This window comes from Tenebrio molitor, chromosome 2 (genome assembly GCF_963966145.1).
Source record: "Tenebrio molitor chromosome 2, icTenMoli1.1, whole genome shotgun sequence".
NCBI classification, from domain to species: Eukaryota; Metazoa; Arthropoda; class Insecta; order Coleoptera; family Tenebrionidae; genus Tenebrio; species Tenebrio molitor.
The window spans coordinates 30,528,384-30,544,771 of NC_091047.1; the positions used below are offsets into that span (position 1 = coordinate 30,528,384).

Sequence of the window (16,388 nt, forward strand, 5' to 3'; positions counted from 1 at the left end):
TTTGATCTAAATAATTGTTGATCGCGCTGTACAACTGTCGTAGTACATAGCAGGAACGAAAACTAATCATATTTACTGCTAGACTCTATTGCAGTCTTTCTTCAACAGGATATTACTCCTCTCAACTAAAAAGCAAAATTATACAGTGTGGAATAAAATGATTTACATCTAGTTACCTTTGGAATTTTTGCACATGTAAATTTTTCTGTACCGCTCTACTTTTTTTTCGAAGTGCCGAACTATTAGTTCTGTCAATAAATGTCATCAATCGAATTGACAATTGTTACAATTTACTAGGTAAATTGAATTAACAAACGTTGGTGGCCACTTTCAACACTAGCTGTGACTTGCTTTTGTTAGCTCCTTTTTAATTTCAATCTTAACTTTGCTTTCATATCATCCCTTCGCAATAAATCACATTTGGAATTTGGATATATATTTTGAGGTTAGGTTTTCTTTTTTTTGTAGAGCGGCATTTCGTATTTTTACAAGGGTAATGTAAAGGTAACTAGATGTAAATCATTTTATTCCACACTGTATATAACATAATAATATAAATAACCAATACGGGGATCAATTGTCATCTTTGCAGCAATCAGATCACCATCATTCTTGTACGAGTACATTTAATTTTGTTTTGCTCTTTACTGATGTATGGTGGTGGTAATTGAATTTTTTCCGGTGTCAATTCCCTTTCATCGCTTAAACCAGATTGTAACCTGGTTTTCGTAACTGATTTACGACAGGAAAGTAACAAGGGTCCTCCACCCCACATCGTAGCTAATTATAACAACGTTTGTGCTAAAATTTCAATAACGGTAAATACTCATCAGAGCCAGTTATGTGGGTTAGGAGTCTGTTAAAAATTCCGTGGCGCAAATGAAATTAAACCATATTAAACGCAGAACGTTTGCATAACGTCATTTGTTCCGTTCCGTTTCTTTCATCCCAATTAGGCAACTCCACTGGTCGACATTTCCAATTTGAGGAATGCAAATGAAAGGGTTCTCAGTGGCTTTGTCAAGAGACGCGCGCCGTATTCAATATTTTCTCAACTAATATTTACTAATTAGTATCGCTTCGTTACTGCGAGAACTGGGCTTTATAGGGTCTTTTGTGTGTTAAAATCGGGATAAAATTTACTTTCGAGCCGTATTAAATAGAGTCCAGAGAATTTTCAACGATAGCGCCCGCCCGGAGGGACAAAAGTCCAGACATTGATCTCGAAATGTCAAAGAAAAACTGTCCACAGGAGATTTTCCGGGGAAAATGTATCACGATCCGGTCGCCTAATTAATGTCGAGCAGATGAACTCTTCCTAAATGTGGATGCAAAATGAATTTTGCGACAAAATCGTGTATTTCGGGAAAACGAATCTGGATTTTTGCCAAGTTTATAATTGACTTGTTTATGGAGGTATTTTTACAGTGTGGGTCCTGCAACGCGAAGAATGCGCCTTTAAATGGCTGTAAAGCAGCCTACGAAAATGCCGAAAAATTATTTTTTGTCGCGGTTTTGATCAGAATTCGGTCAGAGTATAGGGGCGGTTTTTACGGCCCGTTTCAAATTAAATAAACTCGTTTTACAATAATAGTTTAACTGCAAATGAAATTTAATGGAACATTTGTGGTCCGAAAACAATTAAATCTATTTCTGACCAGGATTTAATCCATCTATCAAGTCTAGTTGTATTAGGTCGGTTATTAAACAACAGATGCGGGTTTAATTTTACAAATGAAAAATTCTACGAGATTTTAGCGCCGAGGGGCTATTGTGGTGCATTCCCATTGCCGTGGAGCATATACTCGTAGTAATATGTAGCTAATTATTTCGGCTGTCAAAAGCGTCATTTCGTTCAAATCAAAATGTGGTTAAAAGTACATATTAGTACATTTACCCATTTGTTACCATGGTTACAAAAAATTGGACCGAATATTCCCACTCGTGGAAATTGTATCGGTAATACCACAAGTGATCCCAGCGATAATTTTTAACAAATGAATGCAGCCTTGAGAACTGCTTCCAAATGGACTCACGTGTCTTTTTTGTGTTGTTGGAAACATTTTCTTCGATTTCTGCGTTAATTTCTTCTTCCGATTTGCTGCCAAATTGCCAAAGTTGATTCATGGAATAGTCATTTATAATACCATAATAGTCCAAATTATGTCGATTATTTTTCACATTGGTCACGAATTATCAATTGGAAACGAGTGCGTCAGCACGAGTGAGATTCGCAAGCATAATTGAATGAGTGAAACCAGTTTGAAAAATAGTCTACATAATTTGGACTACGAGTTGTATGCGACGTTAAAAGCCTGCTTTAAAGGCTTCCTTATAAACTTGTATCATAATATACTATTAGAGTTCGATCAAAAAGGACAACCGTTTACTGCACGTGTTAAGACCTTAGCTTTTAGTATGCCTTTTTTTGACAATAAATAAGCAAGCTATTTACGAGTATTTTAGTTTCCGCACATACTATTTTAATAAATCATAGCATCCATGTTTGGAAATTTTTGTAGACTTTTCGATTATTACAGAAAATGTTAGTTATGCATTAATTTCTGGGAGCAGTGTAGTTGCTCAAAATGCTTGCCATCGTTTTCAGTGCAAGCTTCAGCACGATCTGTGCAAGAAAGCCGAACGCGATTCAGAATGCCTCTGTTTTGACGAATTTCATGAGCGGGATTTTGAACTTAGCAGTTAAACTACAAACTGAGAAACTCCCAGGATACTTGCAAGACGCCGAGTAGCGCGTAGTTGTTCGTGGCTGGTTTTCAATTTCATGACGAATTTCTTCTTCTGCATCTAAAATGCCATCTTCTCGTTGGCGGCCAAGATCGCCCTTATTCATTTCAAAACGCCCGAAATCGTGAATATTCTGCACAGCATAATGTTTACAAAGGTTTGTGCATTGGGATTAAATCCTTTGAGGAAACCTTTCACCTAGATTTACAGTGCTAGCCCTGAATGTACACGGACTTCGCCATAGATCAAAAATAATATCGGTTTTCTCCAGATTGGTGAAAGATATTTGTGATTTAAATTCAGGTTAAGATTGATGTTCTCGTTAAAGTGACTTAATTAATTGAATTAAATGACAACAAAAAAAGTCCATTTTTTCATAAAATTCAGTGGCTCGCAAACTTTTTTTGAAAAACTTTTAGCCCCTTTTTCTCGAAAAATATCAACATTTTTTGTAAACTAGGCAAAAATGAATAGGGAATTTTTCTATTTTTGAATTTTTTATAAATACAGTTTAAAATTTATAATGAAATGTGTTAGAAATATACAGGCTGATTCACGTAGGCCGTTCATTAGAAACTTTCTGATTTCCCCAAATCACATTAATATGAAAATTGGTAGTTGACTATAATCGATTACTCCAAGTTCAAATGAAATATTTTCAAAATGGTGGCACTTCCGGAAATACCGGAAATCGACGCCATCTTTATTTTTTTAAATGGAAAGGCCTCATTTTGACTTCACATTTCGATTCTACGTTAAATTTTGAGTTAAGAGCGTCTTTTTGTCAACACTTATCTGTCATCGTTTTTGACTTATGTCATCTTTTTTGCAAAAAAGCGAGGTTGCAGGGCTTCATTAACAAATTTATAACTCTTGAACCATCTGAAATAAATAATAGATTTTTTTTAGTTGAATTCCTAAAGACCTGGCCGATCTTTTCCGCCATTAGTGAAATTTTTTTAATGTTTCATACGCCTACTGAAATTTTTCAAAATTGCTAATCAAAAAATGTCAAAAACTTCATTTTTTTAAATGGCAACCACCATTTGTGACACTAGATATAAATGTAAAATTTAATTCTAAGCCTACTTTTATCAACATTGTGTATGCCTATTCCCAGCCGTTTTGGCGTAATTTCGATTTTTTGAGTAAAATATTGTTTTTTTTTATCAAACAATTGTTTTATTTGAATTTTTATTCAAAAATCACATGCAATAAACAGTAAATAACAACGAAATAATAAAAAAATAAGCAAATTAACAAAAAATATTTTCAATGAATTCATTTAGATTAAAATATTTTTTTGTTAATTTCCTTATTTTTTATTGTTTTGTTGTTATATAATTTTTATTGCAATGCTATTTTTGAATAAAAATTCAAATAAAACAATTGATTATAAAAAATTATATTTTATTCAAAAAATTGAAATTACGCCTAAACGGCTGCAAATAGGCATACATAATGTTAATAAAAGTGGCCTTAAAATTTAATTTTACATTTATATCTAGTATCAGAAATGGTAGTTGTCATTTAAAAAAAATGAAGTTTTCGACATTTTTTGATTATCAATTTTAAAAAATTGCAGTAGGCGTATGAAACATTAAAAAAATGTCGTTGATAGCGCAAAAAAGCGGCCAAATCTTTGGCAAGTCAGTAAAGTAAAAATAAATTATTTATTTCTGATGGTTCAGGAATTATAAATTTTTTAATGGAGCCCTGCAACCTCACTTTTTTGCAAAAAAGATGACATAGGTCAAAAACGATGACAGATAAGTATTGACAAAAAGATGTACTAAACTCAAAAGTTAACGTAGAATCGAAATGTGAAGTAAAAATGGGGCCTTTCTATTTAAAAAAACAAAGATGGCATCGATTTCCGGTATCTCCGGAAGTGCCGCCATTTTGAAAATATTCCATTTGAACTTGGAGTAGTCGGTTATAGTCAACTACCAATTTTCATATTAATATGATTTTGGGAAATCAAAAAGTTTCTAATGAACGGGCTACGTGAATCAGCCTGTATATATATACACATTAAATGTAATGTTTCAAGTACCTGTAACATTTTAAATTTATGTAGTGTTTAAGAATACGTGGGAAGATTGGGTCTATTTTGTTTTGTAAGAAAAATTGTGGAATTCCCTATTCATTTTTGGCTAGTTTATAAGAAGGCATTATGGGCTCATAGTTAACTATTATGGAGTTTTACCACTGGTTAATTTATCTGCACAACTTTCAAAGTCACCCTGTATATACAACACTTCTTTTTTGATATCAAAAAAGATTCTGTAGTATATTACTAATTTATGCTTTCTTTATAAAGAGTTTAAGAGGCTATTTTGGAACTTTTTAACAATAAGATATTATTGCAAGAAATGTTACTGTATTTTAATTTAAACTATTTTTGGTACGTCATAACATCTGATATCTTACAGGGCAATGTGACAGATTTAGAAAAATTTCACAATGTTTGCTTTACTTTTTATATCGAGCGATCAAATTAATTTGTAATCGAGTCATCTATGGATTTCAATCCGTATGTCTTTTGCGATTGATATGTCCAAATCTAACCTGTGTTTCAAGTTGTGTTTATTGGAGCGTGGAGTTCAAGTAACGACATACGATTTCGGATTCATGGATAACTCGATTACAAATTAATTTGATCGCTCTTTATCTTCAAGTACACATTATAAAACGTACCAACTTTAACACTCATGAGCTCTCCGAAATTATCCAGATATTTTTTTAGACACCGTTTCCTTTATGGTCTCTTCGGAGCACTGCCCGGTTATTGAATTCCTTTCGAATTCCTTCCGAAGCAATGTATTTTAACAATCGCTTAAAGAAACTTGTTTGTAGGTGATCCCGGAGGTGGCTTTTAACTTCCGAGCGAAACCAGGAGGCGTTCCTGCCGTCGAACGATGGCTTTACAGTGGGACAAACTGTCCCCGCAGGAGTTCCAACAGCTGCAGGATTTAGCCGCATGTAAGTTTCAGACGTTGCTATTAGATCTCGACGAGGGGCCATTCGACACTCAACCTATTCAGGACTCTCTTTGACCGCTTTTTGTCACAACCACAATGGCCATCCGACCTGTTCCCTCACAAAAGCAAATAATAAACCATGCTACATCCTAGAATGTCGCATTAATGCGTTGCATAGGTAGCAATGAGTTGAATGGCCTTTGTGTAAGCGAATGCGTCATTGTTAATTTATCAGAGGGAATGAAGTTTTTAAAAAATTCAGAAGGAGGAGTGTAGAGGGTTGCGATTGTTGCGTTGTGCAACTCGACGTTACGTGCTGGATTTTGAGACAAATGAGTATTCTTCCGCTTCTTTGTACTCACTTCGACAATACGGTTATTGACGTAAGTCTTGAACGTAACGTCCAGGCTAAAATAGAACCAATTAAAATAACTAGTCAGGAGTCGAGACATAACTTAATTATCCATTGCAAGAAATACCTATTTATTTCTTGTGCTGGGGAATTTTAAAATAGACTCATCCATATAGTGTGATATATTAAAATACTGCACATTATTACATTTTATTTATTATATTTAAAAAAATGCACTACAGTGTGCTGCACTTAAGAGAAAGACAGCCTGATATATTCGTTATCTGTAGGAGTAGAGATGAATTGTAAGTTATAACCCCAGCCAAGTGAGACTTCGCAAATAGGGTCAATTCTTTGTGTTAGAGATATCGAATTCAGTTTTGATCCTTCCACACCTAATTTGAATGAAGATTCACATTTTGATTTTTTAGTAATTTTCAGTGGTTCGTAGTGTTAGAATCACTTTGCGTTTATATTTGTTGATTTGCTGAATAAAGAATAAATCGTTCTTATCTGTTTTTGGCAAGTCTATCGTTTTCAAGGCACTTTATTCAGAACTGAATTCAAAACATCAAAAATTGACGAAACACAAAGAAAATGAAAAACTTCCCTTTTAGTCAATCAATTAAGTATTTCATAATGGAAAAAGATAAATTTGACCTACCTCAACATGGCACAAATGTGTACCAATTTGAATATTTCCGCAATCCTCAAACAGTTATTCATTTCATGTCCTTGATTTATTTCAACTTTTGGCAGAGAACTGTTTTATCTCATTTTTCTCTTGTCAGCAACGTTATTTCCACGCCACTGTCTAACTTTGTCTTCAGATCTGTATATTGTGTATTTAATCTTCATTCTCAATTTTGTAATAAATTTTTGGTACGCCTGTTTTAGAATATAAACATTCTGATAGTCGTTTTAGATACGGAATGACCCACAATCTAGAACTGTTACAGAGTATTATTCCATTACTTGTTACAGAATGAGCAAGGTTGGTAGAACTGACTAATTTGTATAGTAGGTTGCCTCGGTTGCCTCGTTGAAAATTGGGGAGCGGGGGGAAAAACTAACTCGTGACGTTAAATCAACCCAGAAATTTTGAGTGTTTGAATAGAACCCAATGTTTATAAGTTCCGTGGGGTTTGTTGGGTGGTTTTTTGGGTTTTATTCTAGTGAGGGAATACCTAATGCGTGATCGACAGACTCTGTATTAAAGTTTAGTGCATTATGACGTCACGAGTAACTTTTGCGGGGGGAGAAAACTCAAACTATTGTTTTAAATGGCAACAAGGCAACCTGCTATACAAATTAGTCAGTTCTACCAACCTTGAGAATGAGTACTGGTGGCGACATCTATCGCTATTATTGCAAGGGATTTTTATCTCATTGATTAAACAGGTTCAAAACTCGAATAAATGTCAACCGTTAATCCGTTATTGATTGTCAAAATAAGGTAAATACAAATGGCATATTCCACACTCGTGGACCGCCACCCTCGTCTGCGGCTTGGATGTCAAACTTCCACTCGTGTGGAAAATGCCTCATTCCAAACTCGTTACAGAATATACTATTATTTATTTATTTTTTTCCAAGGCCATGTGCTTATTTTATTTGTGCTTGTACGTATCCAGAGTCATTGTTAGAACAGTGGAACAATTTTATAACTGTGGGTATAATTGAAATGAAAATATTTATTTAATAGTCAAAGCTTAGACTAATACATTATAAACATACGATCCCGTTATGTGGTAAGCATCGATAACATTTTAAAGACTTCCGACAAAAGTAAGAGGTAATGAATGAGGCAAACAGCAAATTATTTATCGTATAATGTATAATGAAAATCTCGGTTTTACAATTATGATCAATTTTTAAGTGAGTTTTCCAGTCAAGAAATGTGAAAACATCTATTCTAATAGCTTTTTTAATGATCCTATTGATTTTGAAAATGTGTCTTCAAAATCCTATTCGGGAATTTGCAAAATTGAAAAATTTATAGGGGTTCTAAAAAATGTGGTTACAAAAAATTTTAAAGGCGTTTTCCTCAAAATTACATTTTTTAAAATGGCTGCCATCGTATCTCAAGATTCACGTAACCACCAATTGGCTGCAAACTTGGTGAGTATTATATCGGGTGTTTTTTAAATTTCACCTCATGGGAGGCATTGAAGAGTCGATTGTGAATGCCACTATACACACACACACACACTATACTCTTCAACGCCTACTACGAGGTGAAATTTAAAAAAACACCCGATACCTTGAGCGAACATATCATTATCGCGGGTACCAGAATTAAGTCAAGATTTTTTCTCTTTTTAATTGTTTGGTCTACGAAAGATTTAAATATAACAATATATTTAAAAAAAAGCTTCGGTCGCACTTTTATTAAAACGCACTACGAAGTGAAAAATAAAATCTTCAATTGCTTCAATTATACAACATGGAAAAATAGATATGTACAAGGAACAAAAGCGTCGAGTACAACTGCTCATAAATTAATTGTACAAAGCACAAAGTTAATTTCTTAATTAGAGGAAGAAACGAAATATCCTGCGAAAAGTCATGAACTAACATTTAATTAATCATGGGAAAATACGATTTAAAGTTCAGAATTAAATTCTTAAAAGTCTGTTAATGATTTCTTAACCTTCTATGCATGACTTCAGCTTCATTTAGCAGTTAGCTAATTTTAGAGCAAACAGATACAACAAAGTTATGTTTACTGATATTGTGAACTCCACTTGGGTAATTAGTGACTTTTGGCGGGAATAGAACGGTAAGCTAGCTGAAAGTCCAATGGCAACAGTTGAGCCTCCGCTTTATTCCTTGCAGATATCTTTTCATATTGCACAACTATAGTATATTATGATACGAGTCTTGTAAGAAGCATTTTGTAGCACGCACGGGTTTAGGGTTTTTTTATACTTTGCACTTTTTAAATCATTTTAAATCGAAAATTAACAATTTTTCAAATTTGGGGAATTTTGTCGTGGTGGTCAACAAATGTCATTGTTTGGAAGATTCAAATAGCGCCGTTCAACGACACGAATAAAAGCACAATAGTTCGCGGTGAAAGCAATTTTCACCAAAATGTTGTGGACAGCAATTTAGCAGGGATTAGTCTAACTTGCCAGGACACGTTTAATGTTTGCAACAATTGTATATTCCACGGAAACAACAACTTAAATTAAAATTCCTTTTGTTTTGACGTTTGTTTTGACATTTCATTGAACAAGTAAATTGCACTAGTCTGTTTCGATACGCAAATTTCTATTATAGGTAGCACGCAAAATGCGTATCGTAATAGTTTTAATGTACAGCATGAGTCAGCTAAAACAGATCACTCGTATAAAACAGGCATTACATATTTGAAATTTGTTTGTAGTAAATTTGATGTGTGGTACCCTCTCATTGTATGTAAATTTTTTTAGGATTCGGTTATAACCCTGTTAAGATATATTAATTAAAACAAAACGAAAAAAAATGTTTTTGTGCAAATTTGTAACCTTTGATATTCAGTTGAAATGGTATATTATGATACAAGTTTATAAAGAAGCCTTTAAAGCACGCGCGACGAGTTTAAGAACACGACGCGTAGCGGAGTGCTTTTAACGTCGCAAGTGCTTTAAAGGTCCTTGTAAACGTGTATCATACGCTATTTTTTATTATACCTGCACTACAATCTTTCTTTTTTTGCGAAAGAACCAATCTAAAAAAAAATTGAATATTATATAAAACCTTTAATAAAGTTGTACACAGATGTCGAGAGTAAAATGTTTCATAATTTAACGAAAAGAAAAACTCAAAAAGATAAATTATTATCGGAAATGTTTGCATTGTAAATCAAAAATGTTATGTACAATCCCGGCCATCCAAAAGTGAACGTTTTTATTTAATGGTTTGATTTTTACCTTAAATCATACAGGCGTCCTAAACTGTTACAGTTTGATACTAGCGTTAAAAAATTATTGAAAGTATTTTATAAAAATGCCATGACATCTCACTCCGATTCAGACAGCTAGGGCAATTGCAAAGCTAGAAGAACATTGATCGTTCGCAAGCTATCGTTCACTTTTGGATGGCCGCGATTGTACATACTTATGTTATCAATACAATACAAAAAATAAAATATTCTATCTCAAACTAAAATACTTCCTCTAAAAGAAAAAAAATATATAAAAACAAGTACATACATACTATGAAATTTAATTTTTTATTTTATACTTAGGTAGTTACCCACTACTGTAGAGCATGAAAAAACTAAAAAAAATCATTGAAAGGTTTTTGCCTTCATTTAGTTTTCGAATAATCGAAAAGCAAAAAAAAAAACACCAATTTTTAGGGGGTGGTTTTAACCATTTAATATGCATCTCAGCTGCTAATTGTTGTGAGGGTTTAAACTTTGGTATAAACTACAAAATATAAAATGTCGACGTATGTATCGGAAGTACAATGGGTAATCTCTCTCCTGAGCGTGTAACTGGATTATTTTGGTCAGAGTTGAAATTGAAATGAAGAAGATTCTGGATCTGTTTATTATTGTCGGATAAATACAGTGGAATAAACAACTTTGCATTATTTATAAGGGTTAGGTTTCAGTAAATGAATTTTGAACTCGAGGGAAATTTCTTGCCTCCTCCCCGAATAGGATCTTTCATCTCTTCTACAAAATCGTCCATAAATATAATTTGCATTTCTTTCTATGATACATGGATCCGACAGATTTCTTAAACTTTAATCTGTAATAAAAACAGTTTTTGAAATATTAAAAAATGAAAGATGAAAGCTACATCAGTGTTTCTTTCTTACTTAAGATATTACGTTAAAAAATGATGCATTTCCGTTGAATATTCAAATATTACTAGAATGAACTGATATAATACGAGTATACAGAGCTAATCACATAAGGCTTATTTCTGAATTTATTTTAAACCCAACCAAAAATACTAATAACGCTGACCACTTGATACCGTTTATAATGAGATTTAATTTCGTAATCAACGTAGTATAGGTAACAAACAGGATTACAAAGCAGTATTTAAATAAACTAACCCAGCAAATGTTCAAAGTGTCCTCCATTAACTTGAAGCCCTGCTTCGTGCCTAAACGCTGTTCAAAAAATCAAAAAATCATTGTGGTGCAAATGTCTGTCACTGTGATCAGTAATATATAGCCTTGATTAAGAATTCTTTCACTGCAGGACATGACCAAATACCAGCTTTCTTGGTAAAAGACTGTAAAACCATTTTTATTCAGCCGCTGTTGACAATTTTTACTGCTTCTCTTCGGCAATCTAAATTTCCTTCTTTGTGGAAAATATCCAAAATTATTCCGGTTTTCAAAAACGGTGATCGTTCTATTATAGACAATTATCGCCCAATATCTATTCTATCCAATTTTTCCAAGATTTTTGAAATCGTTTTATACTCATATATTTACCCGTACATAACTAACTTTATTTCCCCTCAGCAACATGGTTTTCTAAAGAAACGTTCTACAGTTACAAACCTTGCCTGCTTCTCACAGTACGTATCCGAATCAATTAATCAAGGTTCACAGGTTGATACTATTTATACTGACTTTGCCAAGGCGTTTGATCGCGTTGATCATCGCTTAATCATATCTAAACTTGACATGTTCGGTATAAGTAACAAAGTTTTATATCTATTACAATCATATTTATTTAATAGACAGCAGTTTGTCAGTTATAATGGATTCTCTTCGTTCTTGTACCATTCTACATCAGGCATTCCGCAAGGATCCAATCTTGGACCGTTATTGTTCATATGTTTTATTAATGATCTACCTTCCGCATTAACCTGCGGTAGTCTCTTGTATGCTGATGATAATAAGATGTATTCCACCATACTCGTAAATAACTTAGCTGATGCATTGACCTTGCAGGAAAACTTGAATAGACTTTCTTCTTGGTGCATAATTAATAAATTAGCGTTAAATGTTTCAAAGTGTAAAGTTGTTTCTTATTCATATAAAAAGTCACCATTGCTATTTAACTATCATATAGAGAACTTAATTTTTTTTTTTTTTTTTAATTGCCATTCCCGTTTTTTGCAATACGGCTTTTACGGTACCTTTCGGTCGGCCGTTTTTCCAATTCATTTTCCTTGTTCCTTTGCCTATCGGTGATGCGACGGGGCTCCGGGGCACTTTCCCCGGCCACCCACGCCCATTCCACCTCACATTCACAGACATACACAACAACATTTATACACCCATGGGCACCCTTCCCGACGGGACTCGAACCCGTGCTGACCTCGCGGTGGTGGCCGAAAGAGTGTTGATTCTTCCTTCCACCACCCTACCGTCAGCCCCTGATAGACATACACACACATCCATGGCCGGGCGGAGGTTCCTTCCTTTGAAAAAATCCTCCCCCTTCGGTGGGATTCGAACCCACTAGCATCGGGACCGCGACCTCGGCGTACTTTCTCCGACAGCCATGCGGCCACCGAGCCACCGAGAACTTAATTTTAAAACGCGAAAATACTATTAAAGATCTTGGTATATACTTTGACGAACGACTTAATTTTAACTATCATATAGACATTGCAGTAAATAAAGCATTAAGTATGTTGGGTTTCATAATTAGAAACTCGAGGGACTTCACCAACATTGAAATTTTTCAACTATTATTCAAAACTTATGTCATTCCCTGCTTGGAATATGCCTGTTTAGTTTGGAACCCCTTTTACCAATGTCACGTAACTTCTATCGAAGCTGTTCAAAGAAAATTTTTAATCTACTTGCATTTTAAAGTATTTGGTGTATTTCCTCTGGTGGGAACTCATAATCATATTCTTCGCGAGCAATTTAACTTTTTGTCATCAGCTAATAGGAGAAAAATTATTATATTATCATTCCTTCATAAATTGATCCATTATAGAATTGATTGTGCTGATCTACTTCAGAGATTATGTTTTTGTATTCCTCGAGTTAATAATAGAAACGTTCTGCCTTTGTATGCGGCTATGCCTAGATCTAACACCCTACTTCGTGCACCTATTCAATCTATGTCAAATCTGTATAATGCAGTTTGTAAAGATTTTGACATCTATTACGTTTCTGGGTGTTATTTTCGAAAATCTCTTACGATCTATTTTGTAAATAAAAGTTAGGATGAATATCATTTAGCATTAATTTATTTCATGTATTATTATTACTAGGGCCCGGATCTTAGGCAATTAAAAAGTCGAAAATAGGTGCCTAAAATAGTCCCTTAAACTACTGCAAATAGTCCCTTAAAAACTGAAAATAAGCCACATTAGGTCCTTAAAGTTGTGGTTAATTAAATTAAAAAATGGGTTTTTAAAGTTTTAAGTACACCCAACAAGATATTTACTAATTATTCCTTATTAATTTAATTAATATATCTACCTACAAGTTTGTTAGTTATATACTTGTATTTACATACATTGCATACAATATATTGCTCTAAATTTTCCATTTTGAAACATTGTCCGTTATCCACCAAAATGGACTTATATTTTGAGAAACTTCTTTCTACCTCGCAAGAGGTAATAGGCGCAAATTTGTAATTAATTTCTTCCATTTTGGTTTCATGTTCCGGCACATCTTCATCTCTAAATCTCTAATTTTCGTTTTTATGGCAGAGACCATTGTATAAACGTTAAAGCTTCTAGCCAGCCAGGTTATTGTTCTTCACCGTCTTCTTTTTTATGTCATACAACTCGACTTCTAATCCCGGTTGTGAAAATCTGATCTTTTCTGTGTTGTGAAACTAAAAACAAAAATAAAACTGGACTACGCCAATGCACTCGATTTTGGGTCGTCCTTCCCCTACATCTAACGCATCTCGGTAGCCACGCCTGTGTACCTCTCGTTGAAATGCACTCTAACAATACCTACGTATCACAGACCATTAGACTGTGTATACCTGCACCCCTTCGAACAGAGGCAAACAGATAAACTCTGTAATTTATGCCAGTCTAGTCTAATGGTTTGTGGTACTTTTGTATTGTCGGAGTATTTACCGCTGACACCATGGTCCCAACCGTAAAAGCGAAAAAGTAATTCCTTTATTGTACTGTACTTTGTACATTTCAATAAATACATCTCCCTAAATTTCAAAATCATAAAGCATTGTAAATTTTATTGAGGTACCACTTTTACATTTTTAATACCGTAAACTTCCCAGAATTCGAATATTGGGAAAAAATCGCGAAAATGAAATTGATTTTTGGTCATTTTAGGCATGTTCAGGCAGTTAAAAAGTAAAATAGGTATTTAAAGGGCATTTTAGGCCGAATAGGCAGAATCAAATATGGCGCTAATCACTCTAATTAAGCCAGAAATCATTTATAGACAAGTTTCATATATGTGCCTTAAAAAATAAAAATAGTCCATTTTGCCTAAAATCCGGGCCCTAATTATTACTAATGTCATTTTTTTTGTCATTTTTGCTCTGTAATTGGTTCTTCCAGAACTGTTGGGCAAATAAACATTATTATTATTATTATTATTATTATTATTATTATTATAGAAAATGTCGTGAAAAATGTGTGTTATTTGCACCAATTATTACCGAAAACGCCCGAAATTGGCTACATCAAATTAAAAACATATAATGTAAGACTTGGTTTTTGCCCAAGGGCGTCATCCCCCCAATATTTGATAATTAATCGATTAGACTCATCGGTACACGTTAAATTAGACAATCTCAGCTACAGTCATACGATAGTCTACAATCGGACTCACCTCCACCTCATTCAGTCATTTCAACGGTAAAGCACAGGTCCGGACTCGGGTTTGCTCAACGGGACGGTACAAACATGTAAATGATAAACACCTGACACATCTGTCGCGAATCAAGGTCATACAGTGACTCACCCGGGGGATTCCTCCCCCTAGCTTCTATCATGATGAGGGGCTCCAACCACGGGCGTCGTCTTCAGAGCGCTACATTCCGGGGTTGCGTTGGATGTTCTGTCAGCACCTGTAACGGCCCCGTGTGCAGTTTGGGGTGCACAGCCCGCCCGCAGTCTCCACAGAGGAAGACCGCCACGGCCAGGGTATGAGCCTACAACCCACTTCCATACGTTCCTATGCCCCCTCAGTACCTGGGGACCGGGATGACCGCGATGACGGTGTATGATCGGTGCATTTGGTTGCTACCACCAGCCGTTCCTACAAGACGCGCCCGGTCAACAGCCTAGCCGTGTCATGAGCCAAAGGTGCCCCACCTGGACATCCGGTGCTCAGGAATCATACCATGGTATAGGGAGGTTTTACGCATTAAGGTACTGATTTATAGCCCAGGTTGCCCAAACCTGCTATCACCCAGTTACCCAGTTACCAACACACCTGGTAACTGTATCTCTATTTCCGGCTATCGCTAGCCTAATTCACTACACCACTTCCGGGCCACAATTATTCACCTGCCGTCACTCCCGTACTCGTACCTTGGACAGCCGGTCGGTTCCAGCTGTCAAGCAACACTTCCCCTGTCTCGCCTGTGGGACTCTTAAAAATCACCCCCGAGTCAAGGACCTTTCAGAACATAATTTATGAGCCACATGTTTGGGGTGGAAGAGGTAGTTTTTCTGTTGCGTTTTTAAAATTCTCTTACAATAATTTACTATTCTTATTTTGTGAATTTCGAATTTCAATTGTATTTTTCTTCATATGAATATATACAGGCTGTCCCGAAAATGGCGCACTCACTACTTACTACCTGATCGAGGATGTTTAAATGTACAGTTGCGGCCGTTGAAATCTCAGACAGGAAAGATTTAAACACTCTGTATTAATTCCGAAATTTGATTAGCGTAAACAGGATTTTCATCAAAGATTATAAACTCAGTGTCTGTATTTGACATATTAGGTCAGAATCGCGCGTAACTTTTGAAATGCCGCAATTATCTGATTTGCAAAAATGTGTTAGACTGAGGGACGGTGTGAGTATAAGAGCCATTGCGAGAGAAACTAATGTGGATAATGTTTGAGTGACCTTTTGAGAAACGTCACTTTCAATACCATTTACAAAGCCAAAAGTTTAGCGTTGTCAAAGTGTCTGAGTTTTCAACGGCCGCAACTGTACATGAAAAAACTATGGAAAAAAATTTTCAGACAAAAAAATCAATTATTTTTATTATTATTATTAACGATAATACAATGTAAACAAAGATATATTCGTACATCATTACCTTGATATGTTATCGTAGTGGATTTAAAATAATTTTTTCGATTTCCAAAGCTTCTAAATTCTCTATTATGCAGGATTAGATATTGGTAGTGAGTGATCTTGTACTTTGTGATAA

At 34.8% G+C, this 16,388-nt stretch overlaps 1 protein-coding gene across 3 annotated transcripts in view; it reads left to right on the forward strand.

The window, feature by feature from the left end:
- Dgk (diacyl glycerol kinase 1) overlaps window positions 1–16,388 on the forward strand; it is a 166,574-nt gene that overhangs the window by 29,182 nt on the left and 121,004 nt on the right. For all 3 annotated transcript variants that reach the window (XM_069039629.1, XM_069039627.1, XM_069039628.1), the window contains exon 3: window positions 5,608–5,733. In XM_069039629.1, coding sequence (XP_068895730.1) covers window positions 5,670–5,733 — 64 coding nt within the window. In that variant the 5' untranslated portion in view covers window positions 5,608–5,669. The remainder of the gene's footprint in view (window positions 1–5,607; window positions 5,734–16,388) is intronic.